The sequence below is a fragment of the Xyrauchen texanus genome, chromosome 44, assembly GCF_025860055.1.
Source record: "Xyrauchen texanus isolate HMW12.3.18 chromosome 44, RBS_HiC_50CHRs, whole genome shotgun sequence".
Classification (NCBI taxonomy): Eukaryota; Metazoa; Chordata; class Actinopteri; order Cypriniformes; family Catostomidae; genus Xyrauchen; species Xyrauchen texanus.
In genome coordinates, this window is record NC_068319.1 from 12,625,762 (window position 1) to 12,648,102 (window position 22,341).

Consider the following 22,341-nt stretch of genomic DNA (forward strand, 5'->3'; position numbering starts at 1 on the left):
GCACTTTGGTTCCGGCTGTAGAGCCACCAAAGCAAGGCATTTGGGTGACGTCTCTGTGGCATACTCGCTTAGCATAGTGACACCACTCTCCCTTTCCTCTTAGGGTTTCCAACCGATTCTCCCCACTCAGTGATGCACCCACTGTGAATTGTGTAGAAAAAGCCCTTGTTATTGGTGATTCTATTGTAAGGAACATGGAAATAGCCACTATTGTTAAATGCATTTTTTGTGCCAGAATGTCTGACATCAAATCAAATTTACAAGTGCTGGCTAATGCTAAATGTAGATTTTCTAAAATTGTTATTCATGTCGGCACTAACGATGTCCGGCTTCGCCAGTCAGAGATCACAAAAGATCATTTTAAAGAGGTGTGTGAATTTGCAAAAACGATGTGAGACACTGGAATATGCTCGTGGTGACAAGGTTTATAGTTTTATTAGTGTCACTGAATGGGTGTATGTCTGAGGGGAGTCTGGGGAATATAATAGGATTTATAGATAGTTGGAAGAGTTTTTGGGGTAGACCTGACCTGCTAAAGAGAGACGGACTCCATCCATCCAAGGAAGGTGCTGCTCTCCTCTCTAGTAATTTGGCTCATAGTCTTAATAATGATTGTATCTGACTAACTGGGGTCCAGGTCAGGAAGCAGACAAACTGGTTAATCCGAACATCTGCTAGCTGCCTTGAGACATCACACAGGTCACATAAACTACAACACATAGAGACTGTATCACCTAGATATCTTATAGAGACTGTGTTTGTTCCCCGAACTACCAAACACAATACCCCCACTAAATAATTTAGAAAAAATTAGATTAAGGTCAAACTTGAACAAAACAAACAATCTACCAAAGTACAAATTGTAAATGAAATTATTACAGATCATAGTTTGGATGCGCTCTGTTTGACTGAAACCTGGCTTAAACCAGATGAATATATTAGTTTAATTTAATCTACTCCACCAGGTTATTGTTATAAACTTGAGCCTCATCTGAAGGGTCGAGGAGGAGGTGTTGCTACAATTTACAGTGAAGTTTTTGGTGTTAATCAGAGGACAGTATATACATTTGAACTAATAATAACAAAGTCATTTGAACTAATAATTCTTAATGTGAAACCATCAGATATAAATAAAAAACACTTGTCTTTTACCCTTGCTACAGTATATAGATCACCCGGGCCTTATTTTGATTTACTTAATTTTGTAGCAGATCTTGTAGTTACTGTAGAAAGAGCTTTAATTGGTGGTGACTTCAACATTCACATAGATAATGAAAATGATACATTGGGATTAGCATTTAGCAATATTTTTAACTCTCTTGGAGTCAGACAAAATGTAAAAGGACCAACTCATTACCATAATCATATGCTAGATTTAAATCTGTCATATGGCGTTGATATTGATAATATAGAAATTCTGCAGCAGAGCGATGACATCTCAGATCATTACCTCGTCTTTGTATGCTGCCATCAGCTAATGTTACTCAATCTACACCATGCTATCATTCAGGTAGAACTATTCTTTCAACCACTAAAGATAGCTTCACTAATAATCTTCCAGATCTATCTCATACACTAAGTAAACCCCAAAGCCTAGAAGGACTTGATGAAATAACAGAAAATATAAATACAGTCATCACTAGAACTCGATAGTGTCACCCGCCTTCAATTAAAGAAAATTAAAGAAATAAGCCCTGCACCATGGTACAATAATCACACTCATGCTCTCAAGAGAGCAGCTCAGAAAATGTATCGCAAGTGTAACAATACAAAATTAGATATATTTTGCGGTGCATGGAAGGATAGTGTCTATAGCTACAGACAGGCACTAAAAGCTGCCAGGTCTGCATATTTTAGTAAACTCATAGAAATTAACCACAACAATCCTAGGTGTTTATTCAGTACTGTGGCTAAATTGGTTAGAAATAAAGCCTCAACAGAACCAGATATTACGTCCCAGCACAAGAGTAATGACTTCATGAATTTCTTTACTGATAAAATTGAAATAATCAGAAATAAAATTGGAATTATGAAATCATCTGTCATAGCACCTCAGAAAACAGTATCTCATTATTTTCCTCATTTGCAACTTCAATCCTTCCCTGTCATAGGTCATGAAGAGCTAACAAAACTTATAGAAACATCAAAAGCCACAACATGTTTGTTAGAACAATACCAAATATGCGCTTTAAAAAGGTATTTCCTGTCATTTCAGAAACACTTCAGAAACCCAAGAAACTTTAAAATGGCAGTTATCAAACTGCTTATTGAAAAGCCACAACTTGATCCTGGAGAACTGGCTAATTATAAGCCGATTTTAAATCTTCCGTTTATGACAAAAAGGTAGTATCCTCACAAATATGTTCATTGCTACAGAGAAATAATATATATGAACAATTTCAGTCAGGATTTAGGCCTCATCACTGTACAGAGATTGCGCTTATCAGAGTTACAAATTACTTGCTCTTATCATCTGATCGTGGCTGCATTTCACTTGCATGAAATGCAAGAAATTTCTATGTAAATGACAAATTGTTAAACCAAACAAAAGTAAAGTATGGAGTGCCACATGGATCAGTTTTTGGGCCTCTGCTTATCTCCTTGTATATGCTTCCCCTGGGAGAGTAAGTTTCCACGTTTATGCTGATGATACCCAACTTTATATTTCTTCAACACCTGATGAGCTTTCACAATTCTCAAAATTATCAGTGTATCATTGAAATAAAATATTGGATGGCCAGAAATTTCCTTCTACTCAATTCCGACAAAACAGAGGTACTAATTATTGGACCAAAAACCTCTAAAAATAAGCAACTAAAATATAATTTGACTCTCTATGTATGTACTGTTACATCATCTTCATCAGCGAAGAACTTAGGTGTTATATTTGATACCAATCTGTCCAATATCTAAGAAATAATGCTAAATTATGACACATGCTCTCTGTTGCTGATGCCGAAAAAATCATAGATTATTGTAATGCATTACTGGGAGGATGTCTTGCAAGATCAATAAATAAACTTCAATTGGTTCAAAATGCAGCAGCCAGAGTGCTGACGAGAACCAAGAAATATGATCATATTAGCCCCATTTTATCATCGTTACATTGGCTACCTGTTAAATTTCATATTAATTTAAAAACTCTGTTCACTACGTACAAAGCTTTGAATGGTCTAGCTCTGCAGTACCTGCAGAGTGACCTTCTACCACGATATATTCCATCATGTTCATTATGATCGCAAAATTCTGGCCTGTTAATAGTTCCTAGAATATCAAAATCCACAAAAGGAGGTAGATCCTTTTCATATTTGGCTGCTAAACTATGGAATAGTCTCCCTAACACTGTTCAAGATGCAGACACACTCACTCAGTTTAAGTCTAGACTATTTAGCCAGGCATACACCTAATTTATCCTTCAACTCACAATTAGGCTGCTTTAATTAGGTCTGCCGTAACCAGAAATGGTGATCATGATCTATAATTCTGCAATAAATTAAATGGCATCTATGCTAATATTATTTTATTTGTTTCCCTGTCTCAACCTCGGGACTCCTATCCTGAGGTTACGAGATCCAGCTGGATCCAGCTCCATTCCTGCTTCGTGTTGGACTCCACTGCTACGTTTCACTGTGTGATGATGACTAATAGCAGCCGGTGCCAGCCAAACATCACTTCAGTCTATTACAATAGACTTCAGAGGATGAACTGATGTCAACTCCAACCATAAGACATGGGATACTTCATATGCATTTTCCTAAACCTTGGATTTAGGATAGACCTCACCGAAATTACCGGCCAGGTTGAACTGCGATGCACTTCACTGATCTCTGCCTTCATCACCTCAGTCTAATGATGATGAAATGGAATACATCGACTATCAATTAATTGCCAACAAAACCCTTCATCAGCCAACTAACAAGGACAATTGCATTTATGTGAACTTCTAGTTAATCCAGGATGGACTTCAAAGACATTAGTCATTAATCTTACAGTTCATACAAAATCTTTGTTTAAACACTGTCCCTTAACACTTAGTTTAATAATTTTAATCCATGAATTGCACAATACATAAGTAATATTGGCATTATATTCATTATGTTAGCTAGAGGGGAACTGGCCCCCACAGTGAGTCTGGTTTCACTCAAGGTTAATTTTCTCTATTAACCAACATCTTATGGATGTGTTCCTTGCCACATTCACCTTCAGCTTGCTCACTGGGGTTATAAATACAAACATTATTTAATTACTTATTTTTAAACACAATTCACAATCGTATTTTATAAAACTACACAATGATGACACTAAGACATTATAGACATTACAGTTTTATCTTCTGTAAAGCTGCTTGAAATGATGTGTGTTGTGCTATATAAATAAAAATGACTTGACTTGACACTTTCACAAGGAAATGTACTCCATCTTCACAATCACTTATTTTGTGTTGCGGTAGAAAAGACGCAAAAAGAGAGAAAGAGAGCTCCGTGAATGTGAAAGCAGGTACTTTTAAACGCAAAAATAAAATAAAAACCAACAAAAAACTACAACCTAAATTTCCCAGTTGTATGACTTATCTAATATCATATCATGACAGACTATTAAAAGAAAAACTTTTCTGGCCAGATCTTTCCACAACATGACTACAAATGTGTAAAATCTTTTACATTTAATAGTTAGGTATTATATTATTTTTCATAAGGTAAACATAAGCTTATATAATACCTAATAATGTTATTTCATTGAATGGAACATTTTACATGTATTTTATGTATTTTCAAGATACAAAATACTGTATTTTATTTTTATACATTTTTTCCACACAATGGTATATTTTTTTGTTACATTTAAACTGAGGTATTTTGTATTTTTATTTTAAATGCATTTTCATGTATTTGTGGCCAATCACTGCAAACAAGTCTATCTGATATATAAAAACACTTTTACTACAGAGCATGACTTGTAAGACAATGCATTTTAATGTTTGCATTACACAACAACTACATTTACGAGCTTGTTTATGCATAATAAAGTTGATTATTGATGATAGAGCATTGCACTTGTAACATGAAGAACCAGGGTATGATTCCGAAGAGAATTCGAGTCGACACCTGAGTCGAAGGTGTCATAGAAGCATATTTCTTTTTGAAATAAGCTCTTTTTGACACTATCGGATAGGTTCACATTAAAGGTTTAGGGTAGGGAGGAAGTTTTTGGTGATTTAAAACTTGTTAGAGTGTTAGTCTTACAAACATCATCTGTTAAGGAAAACATTTAGCTTGCTTTAAGGCTCCATTGAAGAAATAATTAACTTGAGTACAAGTAGAAGTATTGAAAAATAATATAACTCAGGCAAGAGTAAATAAATATTTAGTTGAATGCATTTTTATGAAAATTGTATCACATATTCTATTGCAGGGGTTTTATAACTTCCTTGGCCCAGGACCCAAATTTCAATTAGAAATTAAAAACCAACATTTACAAAACTATGCAATACGCTGAGTTTGCTGTATCCGTTAATTTATTCACTTTTTTTTTTATGACAAAAACAACTACTACAGAACTCGTTATTATTAGAGTTTAAGAATAATAATAATATAAAATGTTTTACGGAAATTAAACATTTGAACATGCACACAAATATGCACATTTTCAAATAGTAGAAATAAAGAAAAAAATATGTTGTAATCAATTACAGTTCATCGTTTATATATATATATTATATATATTCTAAACACTTTTAACATGCACCATGGCAACCATAGTTTCTGCCAGGAAAAACATAAAATAAAAATTGCAATAACCGTGGCAGAAATTATGGTTGCCATGGTAAATGGTTCATATATTTTTGAATAATAGTTTTAGCAGAACAGACAAGGTCAATACATTTGTGTCAAGCTGACATTTATTCACTGATCTCTTTTTATCTATTTAGTATCATTGGACAATAAAAATTTAACTGCATGACACATAACTGTACAGAACGATTGTTTGTTAACAGTTCATTTATCTCATTGTGATAGACAGAACTCAATTAGCATGCTCATCTTCACCACTACATTAATTCTAATCTATTTTCCTGACTTGTTTGAAAAACTGCTTTTCGTCTTGTTCTTACAGAATTTCTGTGACTTTCTCTCGATTTGCGTGTGCTGCTTGAGAAGCCGTCGTCTTATTTTATTGTTAAGAGTGCCTCATTACTTAGAACTAGCCCACTAGCAATTAATTGAGAGCCTCGCTCTTTCTGATACTTGATATAAAATGAGAAAACCTTATATCGTGGAGAGAGAAAATGTCTATCAAATGATATTGTGAAAAAGTGCCAAAAGACGGTCCTGGCCAGCACTATAGCATGAAAGCGTGCACTGAACAGAGCACATTTGCTCTTAGAAATTTTGGTTACTCTTACTAAGGAAGTAATTATACATATATTAAAATATGTTGCAACCCAGCATGTATGGCTATGCGACCCAAATTTTTAAGAAACTGTGGTCTATATTATTTACACTACAATTAAAAAATTTTAGAACACAAAGGTATTTTTGCTTTTGAAAGAAATTGTGCTTCTGTTCACCAAAGATGCATTAAATTGATCAAAAATATTGCCAAAAACATTAGTAATGTTGCAAATTATTCTTACTGTATGAAAAAGTATAATATTTTTGTTTATTTTAAAATGTATTATTAACCCTGGAAGGTCAAGCCCCATTTTCAGCAGCTATCACTCCAGTTTACAAAGAATATGCAATGTCACCAAAACCTTGGGAAATCATTCACAGTATAAATATGATACATTTTAGTAAGGGTGATGTTCTGTAGTTTGAAAAGCCTTGTTTTTGATGTTTGTGCATGGCAGTGCTGACTCCTCTTTTTTTCTTTTTTTTTGTCGTTGCTGTTTAGAATGTCAAGGCTGTCTAGCCATTTCAGATAATTAACTTTCTCCAAAGCGCTTTAAAGTGCAGCAGTCTCTGTAGAACTCGCATAAGTTTTGTGGTCTGCGTCACATTGCAATTGCAATGAAGCCTGGATGAATTGTGCAGAGATGATTCACGCTGTCTCACCTCTGGAGTACACTGTTGCATGTTTCAGTTTTGAAGCATACACTGCCTGGCCAAAAAAATACAAATAAAAAATCGTTGTTAGGATTTAAAATATGCAGATACTTAAGAGCCTATGATTGGACCATTATTGCAGTGATTAATATGTTTCAGCTGGCAACAATTCTTTTAACCATAACTGAAGCAGTGTGGCTCTTCTTATTTATTAAACAACTATGTCGGAAGACGTATCTAGTGGTCGTGGAAAAGATCTTACTATGTTTCAGAAGGGGGAAATTATTGGGCTGCATCAAGCAAAGAAAACAACCAAGGAGATTGCTGAAATCAATGGAATTGTCTTAGAGCATTTCCAAATGCACAATGTGACGAGAACTTACAGAATTGGGACTAAACAGCTGTATGGCCACAAGAATGACACTTGTTAGTTCAGTTAATCCGGAAAAAAAAACCACTGCAATTTGCTAGGGAGCATAAAAATTGGACTGTGGTGCAATGGAATAAGGTCATGTGGTCTGATGAAGGTCATGTGGTCCAGATTTACTCTACTCAATGGGCACCTCAGGGCAAGAAGGGATGCACCCGTCATGCATTGTACCCACTGTACAAGCCTCTGGAGGCAGCGATATGATCTGGGGGTTGCTTCAATTGGCCAGGTCTAGGCTCAGCAATGTTATGTGGCAATTAAATGAAGTCTGACTACCTGAATGTACTGAATGACCGGGTTATCCCATCAATAGATTTTTTTCTTCCCTGATGAAACTTCTTCCAGGATGGCCATGCCAAGATTTGTTGGGCTCAAACTTTGAAAGATTGGTTCAGGGAGCATGAGAAATCATTTTAACACATGAATTGGCCACCACAGAGTCCTGGCCTTAACCCCATTGAAAGTATTTTGGATGTGCTGGAGAAGACTTTACAGAGTGGTTTGACTCTCCTGTCATCAAAACAAGATGAAACACTCAGCCAAAAATGACTGCAACTCTGGATGGAAATAAATGTTGTGACATGGCACAAGTTTGTTGAAACAATGCCACGATGAATGCATGCGTAATCAAAGCTAAAGATGGTCCAACAAAATAATATAGAGTATGCAATTTATTTGTTTTGGCAGGCAGTGCATTTATTCTTACACCTTGCCAAATATTCAGGCTATAGTCAAGTACTTTTCATGTGAGCAGGCTATACTTTAGTGAGTTCATAGCTTCTATATAGTTTTACTCTTCGATTTTGCATATGTAACACGTGTCTGTTATGCTGCTTTACCGTAAAATTAAGGACTACATTTAAATTTTTTATAAAATGCTAAACCATCTAATTCAAACATCTAAAGTAGAAGGAAGTTCACAGTAGCTTTTTTCTCTTTGAGTAAGGGTGTTGTGGAAAATTGTATTTATAATGTAGTTTAGAACATGCTTGAGTTGAGAAGATATTTCTTTATATAAACGATCTCGCACCAAGGTGGCTGACAGTCCATTAGGCAGAAGTGCAAAGGGCTGTTGTGACAGAGTCATTAGTTCACTGAATGAGGTCTGATCTCACCCTGTCAATGCTGGATAATGGAGGTTTTGCCTTCCAAGAAACACCTCTTACTTTTTAGCACAGTGTGGAAAAATCTATATGCCTTTTCCTTGTTTTATACTCAAGTGACTGAGTCATTTCAAACACATTGTGGAAAGACACGCAGCATATTGCATCTGTTATAGATTCAATGGGTGATATGCATATGTAAATGTTTCATATGGATGATTTTAAATTAATGCATGCTGTTTAATGTATGCATGTACTATGTGAGGAGATTGCAGAATATAGGTTGACCTGCTTTTGCATAAACATAAATATTTGGATATTTTAAAGGTAAAGTGTGATTTAGCCAATGTTGCTATGTCCGGTTGGATGGGATGCTCAAACAAACAGATCAATATTTGATAGAGTGAACGTGTGTACACTTTTCAGGGGAGTCAAGCTACAGTGTGCACAAGTAAACTACTTATAGTTGACCCTGCATAATAAGCCAGGGAAGGAGATATTTAACATGTACAATTTTACACTTCACATTAAAGGATATAAAACAAGTCTTAGGCCTTTTTAGTGTCAGATTATAAAACATTAACATATTCGTGTTAGAAACTTAAGGATATTTTGAATGATTTCTCATTGTAGGTTGGGGCTTTAGGACTTACTTTGCAGTTCACACAGTCACTATAATAATTCTTTATCTTGCATATTGGTAATCTTATCTTTCACTGGCAGACAGAGATATTCAAGGCACACAATCTGTCCCGCAGCATCCCTGCAGCAGATGGAGTGTTAAGTGTCTTGCTCAAAATGGTCAGAAAAGGTGCCCTGGGTGGGAATGGAGTGATGACCTTCCTATTCAAAGTTCAAAGTGTTCACCATTAAACCACTTCAATTTATACTTCAACAGAATAACAATCAAGCTAATATCATTAGTATAATGCTGATTATGATTTTAAACTCAATGTGTTCCTCTCAGGTAAAATAAGGGTAAAATTCAGTTAGGCTCATATTGGAACACGACGAACAGCCTGGTTTAGAATATGAAGGGTGCTGCATGCAGAATTAATGTACATAATCAAATTTGCAGGATGTTATCTGTGGTTATGAGAATTTCCTTTATTATAGGCAAAGTAGGCATTTTAATTCAAAGAAAATGAGGCCCACTGCGCCAAGACTTTAAAATACGTTATTGAACACTGTTATTTTGCCAACGTGTTCAAGGTGTTAAGACTACAGTGTAAGGCTATTTTTAGACTGATATGTCTGAACTGAACTTTAAAAATAAATCCATTCTATTGTTCAAATGTGCATAGTGATTCCCAAACAAAAATTGCAGAGCATGCATGATTATAGACTGCTGCTTAATCTTCTGGTTTTCTATGGTTCAAATCATCTGCAAGCTCTCTTGCGCTCAGCACTCTGCATAGATTAACAGACTCAGAAAGAGCTTTTCCTTTTGAAGAATATCCTGAGAAAGCATTCGCTTCATGGTTGCTATTGTTGCCTAGATTTGCAAAATCTTGAGAAGTGCCCTCTTGTTGACTAATTTTCAGAGCTAGGACATTCTCCAGTAAAGGGTCTGAAAATCTATTTACTTATATTGACCTTGAGCATGAAGCACTCTTTAAGAATATTATGAATTACTGCAGTGTTTTTGACATTTTGATGCGAATGGTTTGGAAATGGCAATTTGAAGATACTCATGCACCTTGTAAGTGTCATTGATAAAACCACATCAATACAGTACATTCTTTTGCTATTGTAGGACTAAATAACTCTTAAAAAATAAACAGTAATTGCAGTGAAAGGAGTATATTACTTTTTATGTGTTAAACTGCTTTGTGTTCAAGACTTTTTTAACATAGTTATTTCCGCTTAGTCCTAACCTTTAGAGCTGTCATTCAAAAGTTTAAAAATGATTAGTATGTTGAGCCCCTCTAGGTATTTTTCTGCAGTTTTAAGAAAAGTCCTTTCCTGGGGAAGAGACAACTGTAGAGTCATATCTAGAATCTTCTATTATGAAAGCTAGTTATCACCCAGAATTGCCCTAATTTTTCTCTCTGCAATTCGACCGGAATAAGATGAAAAGCTTTTGTCATTTTCAAACTTATTCTCAAGATCTTTAATAGAAAAAGGAAAGGAAAAAAAGGGGACAGATCTGTTCATATACCTATTGCCTTGTCACAGTTTTTGTATTCACACATGTAAATACACACATCAAATAGACGTCTGGTTGTTGTGCGTGTGCTATCAGGGAATAGAGTGTAACACAGGTGTCTCAGGGCATATTTTTTGACAAAACTTGACAAAATAACTTGTGCTCCTGCACAAGACACCAAAAACACAGAGATATGTAATGCAACCGTCAAAGACATTTGATTAGCATATGTAGAAAAACAGCATGGGTAGACGCATCAACGCATTTGGCGTGAACAGCCCCTTGTTAACAAGACACAGCACTGATGGAAGTTCCTCAAAGTTACCTCTCAAAAAGCAGTCTTTTGCTGACTGTAGGTAAACATCCAATTTATCCAACGGTTGGATTGTGTTCCGTTTTCTAAAATATCCAGATGCTGTTCCCTTTACAAAAGGCTTCACTACGATGTTGCGCTGCTAAGCGCTACGGGGAACAGCTTTCGCTGTGAGCCGAGCTGAATAATGTGTGGAACACGTCAATGAACATTGACCGGAATTTATAGCCTCGGCTGATGTAATCATTAGATGCACCTGAGGCCAGGCTATAAATGGATACGTCACCAGGTGTCGTCAGAAACTCTTTTTTCAGAGCGATTCTGTTTCTGTGTGTTTCACACACCCTGTCAAAACTTTCTTTCCTCTGTTAGGAGTTAGAATCAGTTAGACAGTGTGCAGTGAACTTTGTTCTTTGTTCTCTTTTCTCTTCTGTTTAGAAAATATTATATATATATATATATATATATATATATATATATATATATATATATATATATATATATATATATATATATTTCTAAAAGAGAGAATGACTGAAAGCCGCAAACAGTGCGTGTTCCCCTCTTCTCACTCTATAGCTGAAGACGACACACATCAGTTTTTGCTGTTTGTTTGGGAGCACGCTGCTCTCACGTTGTAGCAGGGTGGGTGCGAGCACTGCGATTTGCTTTAACAGGCAGAGTGTGTCATGCTCGCCTCGCTTGTTTCCGGGAGTCAGCACTCTCGAAAAGAAGATCGTTCGTAGGGCTCTTGCATGGTTTTGGCTGAGGAGCAAGAGACGGGTTGATTCCTTTCTCTCACTCTCTCCCCAAACCTAGCTGTTTCTTCACATGATCTCGACGCTTCTCGGATCATGAGGTGGATCGCTATTCTCTTCCCGCCTCCGAGCTTTCCGTCCGCGATAAAAAATCTACAGAGGAATTGCTCGATGTTGTTACTCGTGCGGTTGCCAGATTGGTCTGGCCACGCGAAAAAGAGACCCCCAAACGCTCCAAATTAGGGGATAGATTTTATCTTCCAGTCTAAGAAAGGGAACGCCTCATGGGTTCCTTCCCTTCTTTGATAAACCTCCATTAAAAAAAAATAAATAAATAATATATATATATATATATATATATATATATATATATATATATATATATATATATATTCATCCCGTGTTCACATACCCTCGACGTCATTATATTCGACTGTCGTGGGTGCTGAGGCACGGCGGTATTCAGTGATGCCGCCGGTCGAAGAGACGCTTGCGGGCTATCTCTCGCCGGGCTCGGCATCGTCACTTAAGAAGCCCTCTCTCCCCTCATAGCCTTGTAGGACATGATGCCCGTATATGGGAGCAGATTTACGGTCCATACCAACGGGGGAGTTAAGAACTCCACCCTAAGGTAGTAGTTGCCCAGAGTTCGAAAGCAAGGGTTTTTGCCTCTTACTGATAGCACCGCGCTGGCCGAACAGGGCTTGGTTCTCGGAGCTAATCTCTTCCCTCGACGGCTCAGCCTTTGGCGATGCCGAACAGGAAGGATCTTCTGTCTCAGGCACAGGGCAATATTTCATCCCTGCCCCAAATTGTGGAATCTTTCATGTTTGGCCCCTAAGGGTACCAACTGAGGGACACAGGGCTCTCTCCTGAGGTTATCGAGACCTTTTAAATGCCGGGCTTTTTCCACTTGGAACAAGTTTGGGTGAGATCTTAGGGCAGAAGAGGACCTCTTCGCCTCTATGAATAGCGCAATGTCTCCTCTACTTCTCCCTGAAATCACCCAGCCCCCTTGGGTCTGGACGTTAAAACACATACATGACCCAGAATGCGTCTGTATGCGTTTCTTTCCCCGGTTTCTCTGCTCCCGGCAGTCTTGGCAATGTTCACCAGCAAGGGTCTTGCCTCCTATTAATGGCGCTGCGCTGGATAAACAGGATATGGTTCTCGGAGTTAATATCTCTCCTCGACGGCTCGCCTTGGGCGATTCCGAACAGGTAGGACCTTCTTTCTCAGGCTCAGGGGGCATATTCGTCCCCGGCCCGAATTGTGAAACCTTTCATACTTGGCCCCTGTAGGGTACCAACTGAGGTTCACAGGGCTTTCTCCTGAAGTTATCGAGACCATTGCAAGCGCTAGGGCTCCCTCCCTTGGAACTGATCTGGGTAGATTTTACAGGGCAGAAGAGGACCTCTTCGCCTCTGTTGATAGCGCAATGTCTCCTCTACTTCTCCCCGAGTCACCCAGTCCCCCCCCTCGGGGGTGCTGATCGTGGTGGCGCATACATGGCACAAATGCGCCTGCATGCGTTTCCTTCTAATAAGTTAAAATTACAGAACCAGCTAACTGCCAGTTTGCTTCAGTTCTGGATTTTCTGTGGAAAGAACTGTCAGCGGGCACTTGCCTCGCCACTGCCAGGTTCTATGTGGCTTCCACTTCGGTTTGCCACGCCTTGGTGGGCGGGGTGCCCTTTAAGAGGCATCCTTGCTAGGACCTCTTCATAGGGTAAGACCCCCCTTTTTAAAACCTCTAGAGTCAGCGTTTGGTAGACTTCTACTCTCAAGATGGTTTTTCATATGGCAATTACATCTCTAAGGAGACTTGGGTACCTACAGGCTCTGTCTCTTTTGCGGGCCTGTTTTGAGTTGCCCCAGGTAGGACCAAGAGCATTCTTTGCACCCTCACCCTGACTACCTGCCCAAGGTGCCTTTCTCGACCCTTGGCCAGTCATTCTCTAAGCCTTCTGCTCCCTGCCGTTTGTAATGCCGGAGCAGCTAAAGACTACTCAGACTTTGTCCAGTCTGTGCCCTTCAGAATTATGTCCACCGCATTTGCTAGTGGCGTAAAGTCAGGGCAGCAGTTCTTCACTTCGAAGCCGTGACCGGGTTGTCACTTTGGGTGAGGGACCTTACTGCCCGGGCCTACGAGGCGCGCGTTCAAGCTTTGCCAGTAGGTTTTAGGGCGCACTCTTCCAGAGGGCTCTCCTCCTCTAAAGCCTTGGCTAGAGGTCTCCCTCTGCAGCAAGTTTGTGGTGCGGCAGGTTGGTCCTCTACGCGCACATTCATTAAACTTTTATAGTTTGGATGTTCTTGCCACCCTTGGCTCTTACGCCCTTGAGTTGACACCGAACAAGTTTGTGGTGCGGCAGGTTGGCACTCTCCGCACACACTAATCACATTTTATGGTTTAGATGCTTTGCTACTCCGGACTCTTATGTCCTTGAGTCGACATCTCAGCCCATGCCTGAACAAGTTTGTGATGCGGCAGACTGGTCCTCTCCGCTCACATTCATCAGTTTTTATGACAAGTTTGTGTTGCGATAGGGTTCTCTTCGCACACATTCATCGAACTTTGTGGGTTAGATGCTTTGCTACTCTGGGCTCTTATGCCCTTGAGTCGACATCTCAAGCTCATGTCTGAGACCTCTCGTGTTTTTGTGAGTACACTGCACAACCGTAGGGGTCCGGACAGCCGAGTCTGGCGGCGTGGGTATTGCGTTCCCGTAGCGCTTAGCAGCGCAACATCGTAGTGAAGCCTTTTGTAAAGGGAACGTCTCGGGTTACATGTGTAACCCTTGTTCCCTGAAAAAGGCGGAACGAGATGTTGCACTGCTTTGCCGCACTGGGACGTCCCAGGACTGCTCTTCAAAAAGAAGAATCTGACGACACCTGGTGACGTATCCATTTATAGCCTGGCCTCAGGTGCATCTAATGATCACATCAGCCGAGGCTATAAATTCCGGACAATGTTCATTGATGTGTTCCACACATTATTCAGCGCAACATCTCGTTCCGCCTTTTTCAGGGAACAAGGGTTACACATGTAACCCGAGACGTTTTAATGAGTGAGAAGCTGCTGCAAATTATTCAGTGAGATAGCAGTTTGAATGAATCAGACTGAATAGCCAATCCATTTAAACCTTTTTCTAACCTGTTTGGCCAATTCGCTAAAAAGAACAGACAAAATAGAATGATCTATTTGTGAACCTGGCATCATTAGTTCTGATTAAACGCAGCATAATGAAATGCGGTACAAACGTCTCGGGTTACATGTGTAACCCTTGTTCCCTGAAAAAAGTGGAACGAGATGCTGCGCTGCTAAACGCTATGGGGGAACAACTCTAGCTGTGAACCGAGCTGAAATAATGTGTGTGTAACACGTCAATGAACATTGACTGGAATTTATAGCCTCGGCTGATGTAATCATTAGATGCACCTGTGGCCAGGCTATAAATGGATTTGTCACCAGGTGTCGTCAGATACTTCTTTTTGAAGAGCAGTCCTGGGACGTCCCAGTGCGGCAAAGCAGCGCAGCATCTCATTCCGCTTTTTTCAGGGAACAAGGGTTACACATGTAACCCGAGACGTTCCCTTTACAAAAAGCTTCACTTTGATGCTGTGCTGCTAAGCGCTATGGGGAACGCAATACCCACGCCGCCGCACTTGGGGCTGTCCGGACCCCTACGGTTGTGCAGTGTACTCACAAAAACGCGAGAGGTCTCAGACATGAGCTTGAGATGTAGACTCAAGGTCATAAGAGCCCGGAGTAGCATAAACATCTAAACCATTCAATTTTGATGAATGTGTGCGGAGAGGACCAGCCTGCTGCATCAAAAACTTGTTCAGGCATGAGCTGAGATGTCGACTCAAGGGCATAAGAGCCCGGAGTAGCAAAGCATCTAACCCATAAGGTTCGAAGAATGTGTGCGAAGAGAACCCTATCGCAACACAAACTTGTCATAAAAACTGATGAATGTGAGCGGAGAGGACCAGCCTGCCACATCACAAACTTGTTTAGGCATGGGCTGAGATGTCGACTCAAGGGCATAAGAGCCCGGAGTAGCAAAGCATCTAACCCATAAAGTTCGATGAATGTGTGCGAAGAGAACCCTATCGCAACACAAACTTGTCATAAAAACTGATGAATGTGAGCGGAGAGGACCAGCCTGCCACATCACAAACTTGTTTAGGCATGGGCTGAGATGTCGACTCAAGGGCATAAGAGCCCGGAGTAGCAAAGCATCTAACCCATAAAGTTCGATGAATGTGTGCGAAGAGAACCCTATCGCAACACAAACTTGTCATAAAAACTGATGAATGTGAGCGGAGAGGACGAGCCTGCCGCATCACAAACTTGTTCAGGTATGAGCTGAGATGTCGACTTAAGGGCATAAGAGCCCGGAGTGCAGAACATCCAAACTAAAAAAGTCCAATGAATGTGTGCGGAGAGGACAACCTGCCGCATCACAAACTTGTTTAGGCATGGGCTGAGATGTCGACTCAAGGACATAAGTGTCCGGAGTAGCAAAGCATCTAGCCCATAAAGTTCGATGAATGTGTGCGAAGAGAACCCTATCGCAACACAAACTTGTCATAAAAACTGATGAATGTGAGCGGAGAGGACCAGCCTGCCGCATCACGAACTTGTCCAGACATGAGCTTGAGATGTCGACTCAAGGGCATAAGAGCCCGGAGTGGCAAAACATCCAAACTATAAAAATCTAATGAATGTGTGCGGAGAGGACAACCTGCCGCATCACAAACTTGCTGCAGAGGGAGACCTCTAGCCAAGGTTTTAGAGGAGGAGAGCCCTCTGGTAGAGTGCGCCCTGAAACCTACTGGCGAAGCTTGACCGCGCGCCTCATAGGCCCGGGCAATAATGAGGATGCCTCTTTGAGGGCACCCCGCCCACCAAGCCGTGGCAAACCGCAGTGGCCACATAGAACCTGGCAGTGGCGAGGCAAGTGCCTGCTGACAGTTCTTTCTACAGAAAATCCAGAACTGAAGCAAACTGGCAGTTAGCTGGTTCTGTAATAAGAACTTTAGTAGAAGGAAACGCATGCAGGCGCATTTGCGTTACTACGTTCAGCCCCTTCCGAGGGGGAGGGGGTGGGGGACTGGGCGACTCGGGGAGAAGTAGAGGAGACATTGCGCTATCAATAGAGGTGAAGAGGTCCTCTTCTGCCCTGTAAAGTCTACCCAGATCAGTTCCAAGTGGAGGGAGCCCTAGCACTTGAAATGGTCTCGATAACCTCAAGAGAAAACCCTGTGAACCTCATTTGGTACCCTTAGGGGTCAGACATGAAAGGTTTCACAATTCGGGCCAAGGATGAGAAGGTCCTCCCTGTTCGGAATCGCCCAAGGCGAGCCGTCAAGGAGAGGAATTAACTCCGAGAAACATATCCTGTTCGGCCAGCGCAGCGCCATTAATAGGAGGCAAGACCCTTGCTGGTGAACATTGCCAAGACTCCCGGGAGCAGAGAAACCAGGGAAAGAAATGCATACAGACGCATTCTGGGTCATGTATGTGTCTTAACGTCCAGACCCAAGGGGGCTGGGTGATTTCAGGGAGAAGTAGAGGAGACATTGCGCTATTCATAGAGGCGAAGAGGTCCTCTTCTGCCCTAAGATCTCACCCAAACTTGTTCCAAGTGGAAAAAGTCTGGCATTTAAAAAGGTCTCGATAACCTCAGGAGAGAGCCCTGTGTCCCTCAGTTGGTACCCTTAGGGGCCAAACATGAAAGATTCCACAATTTGGGGCAGGGATGAAATATTGCCCTGTGCCTGAGATAGAAGGTCCTTCCTCTTCGGAATCTCCCAAGGCGAGCCATCGAGGGAAGAAATTTGCTCCGAGAACCAAACCCTGTTCGGCCAGCGCGGTGCTATCAGTAAGAGGCAAAAACCCTTGCTGGCGAAATCTGGCCAACTACTACCTTAGGGTGGAGTTCTTAACTCCCCCGTTGGTATTTTCTGTCTGGACAGTAAATCTGCTCCCATATACGGGCATCCAGGGATATAACTGACCTGAGTGACAGGAGCTTGCCCTGGGCCCTAAGGAGAATCCGACGTGTCAGAAATACAGCTGACAGGAACGTGGGTCTCCTTGATGATTTATGTAAGAGGCTACCGCTGTATTGTCCACCTGCACCAAGACATGGCAGCCTCAGGAGGAGGTATTTCAGGGCCAGAAATACAGCCATCAACCCGAGACAGTGACTGTGACTACCGAGCTGACGACCCTCCTATCCCCTTAAGCTGGATGACCACTTAAGGCCGCTACCCCACCCATCAGGGAGGCGTCTGTCGTTAGCAGCCTGCGACAACAAGACGCACCAAGAGTGGGACCCAAGGCAGAAAACCGGGGTCTGAACCACATAGAAAGGGAACGAAGCCTGAGGCGCGTAACCCTATTTAGCCTAGGGGTTTTGGCCCTTGGAAGAAATCCCCTGGCTTTTGGCCACAACAAAAACGGTCTCATGAGCAGAAGGTCCAGAGGGATCACCGTGGATGCGTTCGCCCTGAGACCTGGAAATCGTTGATACTGAAAACAGTGCAACCTTGACCTAGCCTGACTTTGCTCAGGGTGATCTGAATGGACTCAATACTAGCAGGAGACAGTTGTGCCCGCATTGTGATTGAACTCCATACGATGCCCCGATAGACAGTGTTCTGAGTGGGAGAGAGGACACTTTTCTTGGCGTTGAGCCTCAACCCCAGAGAAACAGATGAGCTAAGACGATGTCCCTGTGCTGAACTGCCAGTTCCTGGAACTGCGCTAGGATCAGCCAGTCGTCTACATAATTCAGAATGCAGATGCCCCGGAGTCGCAAGGAGCCAGCGCTACATCATGCATTGTGAATGTGCGGGTAAAAAGGGCTAGGCTGAGTGAAAGAACCTGACCATGGAAGACTTCGCCCCCGGAAGTGAACCTCAGGAACTTTCCATGTTGTGGCAGAACTTCTAAATGAATTATAGAAGTGCGTCATAAGATCGATGGTGACCAGCCAAACGAGTTGTAGGGCTTGAGACACGACCATCTTGATAGGCGTCATCTAAGACTTGAACACCCATGGGCAGTTCAAGCTTTAAGATCTAAGCCAGACGCCACCCCTCACCCTCCATGGGAAACGGGAAGTATTTAGTGTAATAACCTAACTCTCTCTCTGGATGGGGAACACATACCATGGCCCCTTTAACCAGGAGATTGAGTTTTTTTTTTTACATAAAAAAGAAATCCGGTTTACGGTAGTGAGAACACGCCGTTGAAACACGGAAAAGCAGCGAGTGAATTAAATCCCGGCAATATATCTGGCAGAAGTTTCCACGCTGCCAGGATCTCTGAGATGGTATTCGATTTTAACACTTCCTGTTGAGGGGTTGTCGAGTGTTTTCGCGTCCTGAATAAAATGCAGGAACAGCGAAAACACCCAATTTTGACGGAAGCCTCTGCAACCCCAAACACCAAGAGGTGGCGGGAATGGAGGGGCTTCGAGGGGGTACCGGGAGGGGTGAAGTGAAGCACGCGCCCCGTCCCGAGGGGAGCTACCCCCTAATCTAGGTGCAAGACCGTCAGGGTTTTCTCTTGGGTCTTGCTTCGGGGGCTGGCGAGAGCGGCGAGACTGTCCCCAATCCCTGGGAAGAGGAGCACGACTCGCCACGCTTTGCTTTTGAGCCTCCCTTCAGTCAGGACCGAGGCGGGTCTGAGGCTTGCTCGTCAAGCGCAGAACCCACACTCAGGTCGTCCAGGAGGTCAGTCTGGTATGCCTGTAAAACAGCATAGTGTGCAGAGCAGCACCAGCCTGACCTGCTGCTTGATAAGCCCTTCCCACTAAAGTGGAGGTTGTCCTACAAGGCTTTGAGGGGAGAGAGGGCTTCTTAAGTGACGATGCCGAGCCCGGCGAGAGATAGCCCGCAAGCGTCTCTTCGACCGGCGGCATCACTGAATACCCCCGTGCCTCAGCACACACGATAGTCGAATATAATGACGTCGAGGGTATGTGAACACGGGAAGAAAATATATATATATTTTTTTTTTTTGTTTTTTTTTTTGTTTTGTTTTAGGGGTTCTCCATGAGCGATAAAGCTATTCGTGGAGGTTATCAAAGAAGGGAAGGGACCCATGAGGCGTTCCCTTTCTTTGACTGGAAGATAAAATCTATCCCCTAATTTGGAGCGTTTGGGGGTCTCTTTTTTGCGTGGCCAGTCCAATCTGGCAACCGCACGAGTAACAACATTGAGCAATTCCTCCGTAGATTTTCTATCGCGGACGGAAAGCTTGGAGGCGGGAAGAGAATCGCGATCCACCTCATGATCCGAAGAAGCGTCGGAACGCGCTTCGAGATCATGTGAAGGACCAGCTGGGTTTGGGGAGAAAGTGAGAGAAAGGGAACAACCCGTCTCTTGCTCCTCAGCCAAATCCATGCAAGAGCCCCACGAACGATCTTTTTTTTTTCCGTGAGTGCTGACTCCCAGAAGCAAGCGAGGCGAGCACGAAGCACTCTGCCTGTTAAAGCAAATCGCAGTGCTCGCACCTGCCCTGCTGCAACGTGAGAGCAGCGGGCTCTTACCCCCAAACAAACAGCAAAAACTGATGTGTGTTGTCATCTTCAGCTATAGAGCGAGAAGAGGGGAACACGCACCGTTTGCGGTTTTCAGTCATTCTCTCTTTTTTTCTTTCTTTTTAGAAATATATATATATATATATATATATATATATATATATATATATATATAATATTTTCTAAACAGAAGAGAAAAGAGAAAAGAGAACAACGTTCACTGCACACTGCCTAACTGATTCTAACTTCTAACAGAGGAAAGAAAGTTTTGACAGGGTTTGTGAAAGACACAGACACAGAATCGCTCTGAAAAAAGTTTGACGACACCTGGTGACGTATCCATTTATAGCCTGGCCACAGGTGCATCTAATGATTAAATCAGCCGAGGCTATAAATTCCAGTCAATGTTCATTGACGTGTTACACACACTATTTCAGCTCGGTTCACAGCTAGAGTTGTTCCCCCATAGCGCTTAGCAGCGCAGCATCAAAGTGAAGCTTTTTGTAAAGGGAACATCAAGATCTCTGATACTGACAGTCCAACATTCTGTTGAAGCTTTCACTGTATAATTTTGGAAAAGGGAGACTGGACATGAGGTTAAGTCCGAGTCCGCACTTGTTCGAGTCAAGACCGAGTCAAATTGCTCAAAAAGTCCATGACAAGACCAAGACCATGAAAACATGGCTTCTAACCATATATGTACATCTTTGTGGTTCATGTTTTCCTATGTAACATACACTATGACAATTAATCATTTTTCTCTTGTGTCCTTCTCTTGTTCAACAGGTGCAATGTGGACAACAAAGTATCTCGGGTGGCATGGCTCAACCGGACAACTATTCTCTTCACAGGAAATGAAAAGTGGACTCTGGACCCCCGGGTGGTCCTACTAAGCACAGCAATCACTGAATACAGTATAAAGATTCTAAATGTGAACCTATATGACGAGGGGCCATATGTATGTTCCATTCTCACGAACAAGAATCCGGAATCAACGAAGGTGCATCTCATCGTACAAGGTAAACCATTTTTCCAAGTTATTTCCTTCTTAAATTGGTTTGAGGATTTTTACTTGATGTCTCTAAATGTGAAATGTTTGCATCATTTAATGTTCGGATGAGGAAACCGTGGTGGGTATAACTATCTTGGCATTGTTTTGGGTTGTGTTGGCATTTTGGTTGGATAAATAAAGGTTGAAAAAAACTTTGGGTCTCCTTTTCTAGGCTGATGTAATTAAATGAAACTCTGCAGATGTGATTCCTGGTGATGAAATTGTGATTTAATCTGGCTGTAATTTCAAATCGTTGATGAATATTGATTTATGAGTCAAGACACACAGACGGAGGAGAGAACGAGAGAAAAAAAGTAGGCAAAAGCTTTGATCTCTTCACAGAGCACAAGCTCACTAAATCAGGTGCCGATACTCACACCTTTATCATAATTTAAAGTGCAGTCGATCGCCTACAAATTCGTATTCCGAAAACAATTAGCTTTGCTCGCTGCCAAATCCATCTCAGCTTGGGGTGCATAACATAATTAAGATATGCGCCAAAAAACAGTAACACCATTTTTATAAGGTTTTCGGACCATCAGTGGAGTCAGAAAAAGTGTCAGATTTTCCACATTGCAGAGATAAAGGGATTTTTTATAATAACATGCCATCTTATCAAATGCTCATTAAAGTTTAGTACTTTGTCCTGACACAAATTACTTCTGGCATAAATAAGTGAACAAATAGACAGGTTAAGGTGCTTTTTTTTTGTTTAGTTTTTTTGTAATTAGAAACACAAGTGTTAATTGGAGTTTGGCTTGCCTGTTAAGAAGACTGATAAATCGAAGCTTAATGCAGTTCAATTAATTATAAAGTCTTCAGTCCAATTTGTATACATCAGTCATTAGTCTTTTTGGTTTTGTTGTGGATTCTTAAAGGTGTAGTTCACCATTGGTCATTATTTACTCACCTTCATGTTGTTCCAAACCAA

At 41.4% G+C, this 22,341-nt stretch overlaps 1 protein-coding gene across 2 annotated transcripts in view; it reads left to right on the plus strand.

Annotated features, from left to right (window-relative positions):
* LOC127637109 (neurotrimin-like) overlaps positions 1 to 22,341 on the plus strand; it is a 240,075-nt gene that overhangs the window by 149,267 nt on the left and 68,467 nt on the right. For both annotated transcript variants that reach the window (XM_052118020.1, XM_052118019.1), the window contains one exon: positions 21,146 to 21,378. In XM_052118020.1, the coding sequence (XP_051973980.1) occupies positions 21,146 to 21,378 (233 nt within the window). The remainder of the gene's footprint in view (positions 1 to 21,145; positions 21,379 to 22,341) is intronic.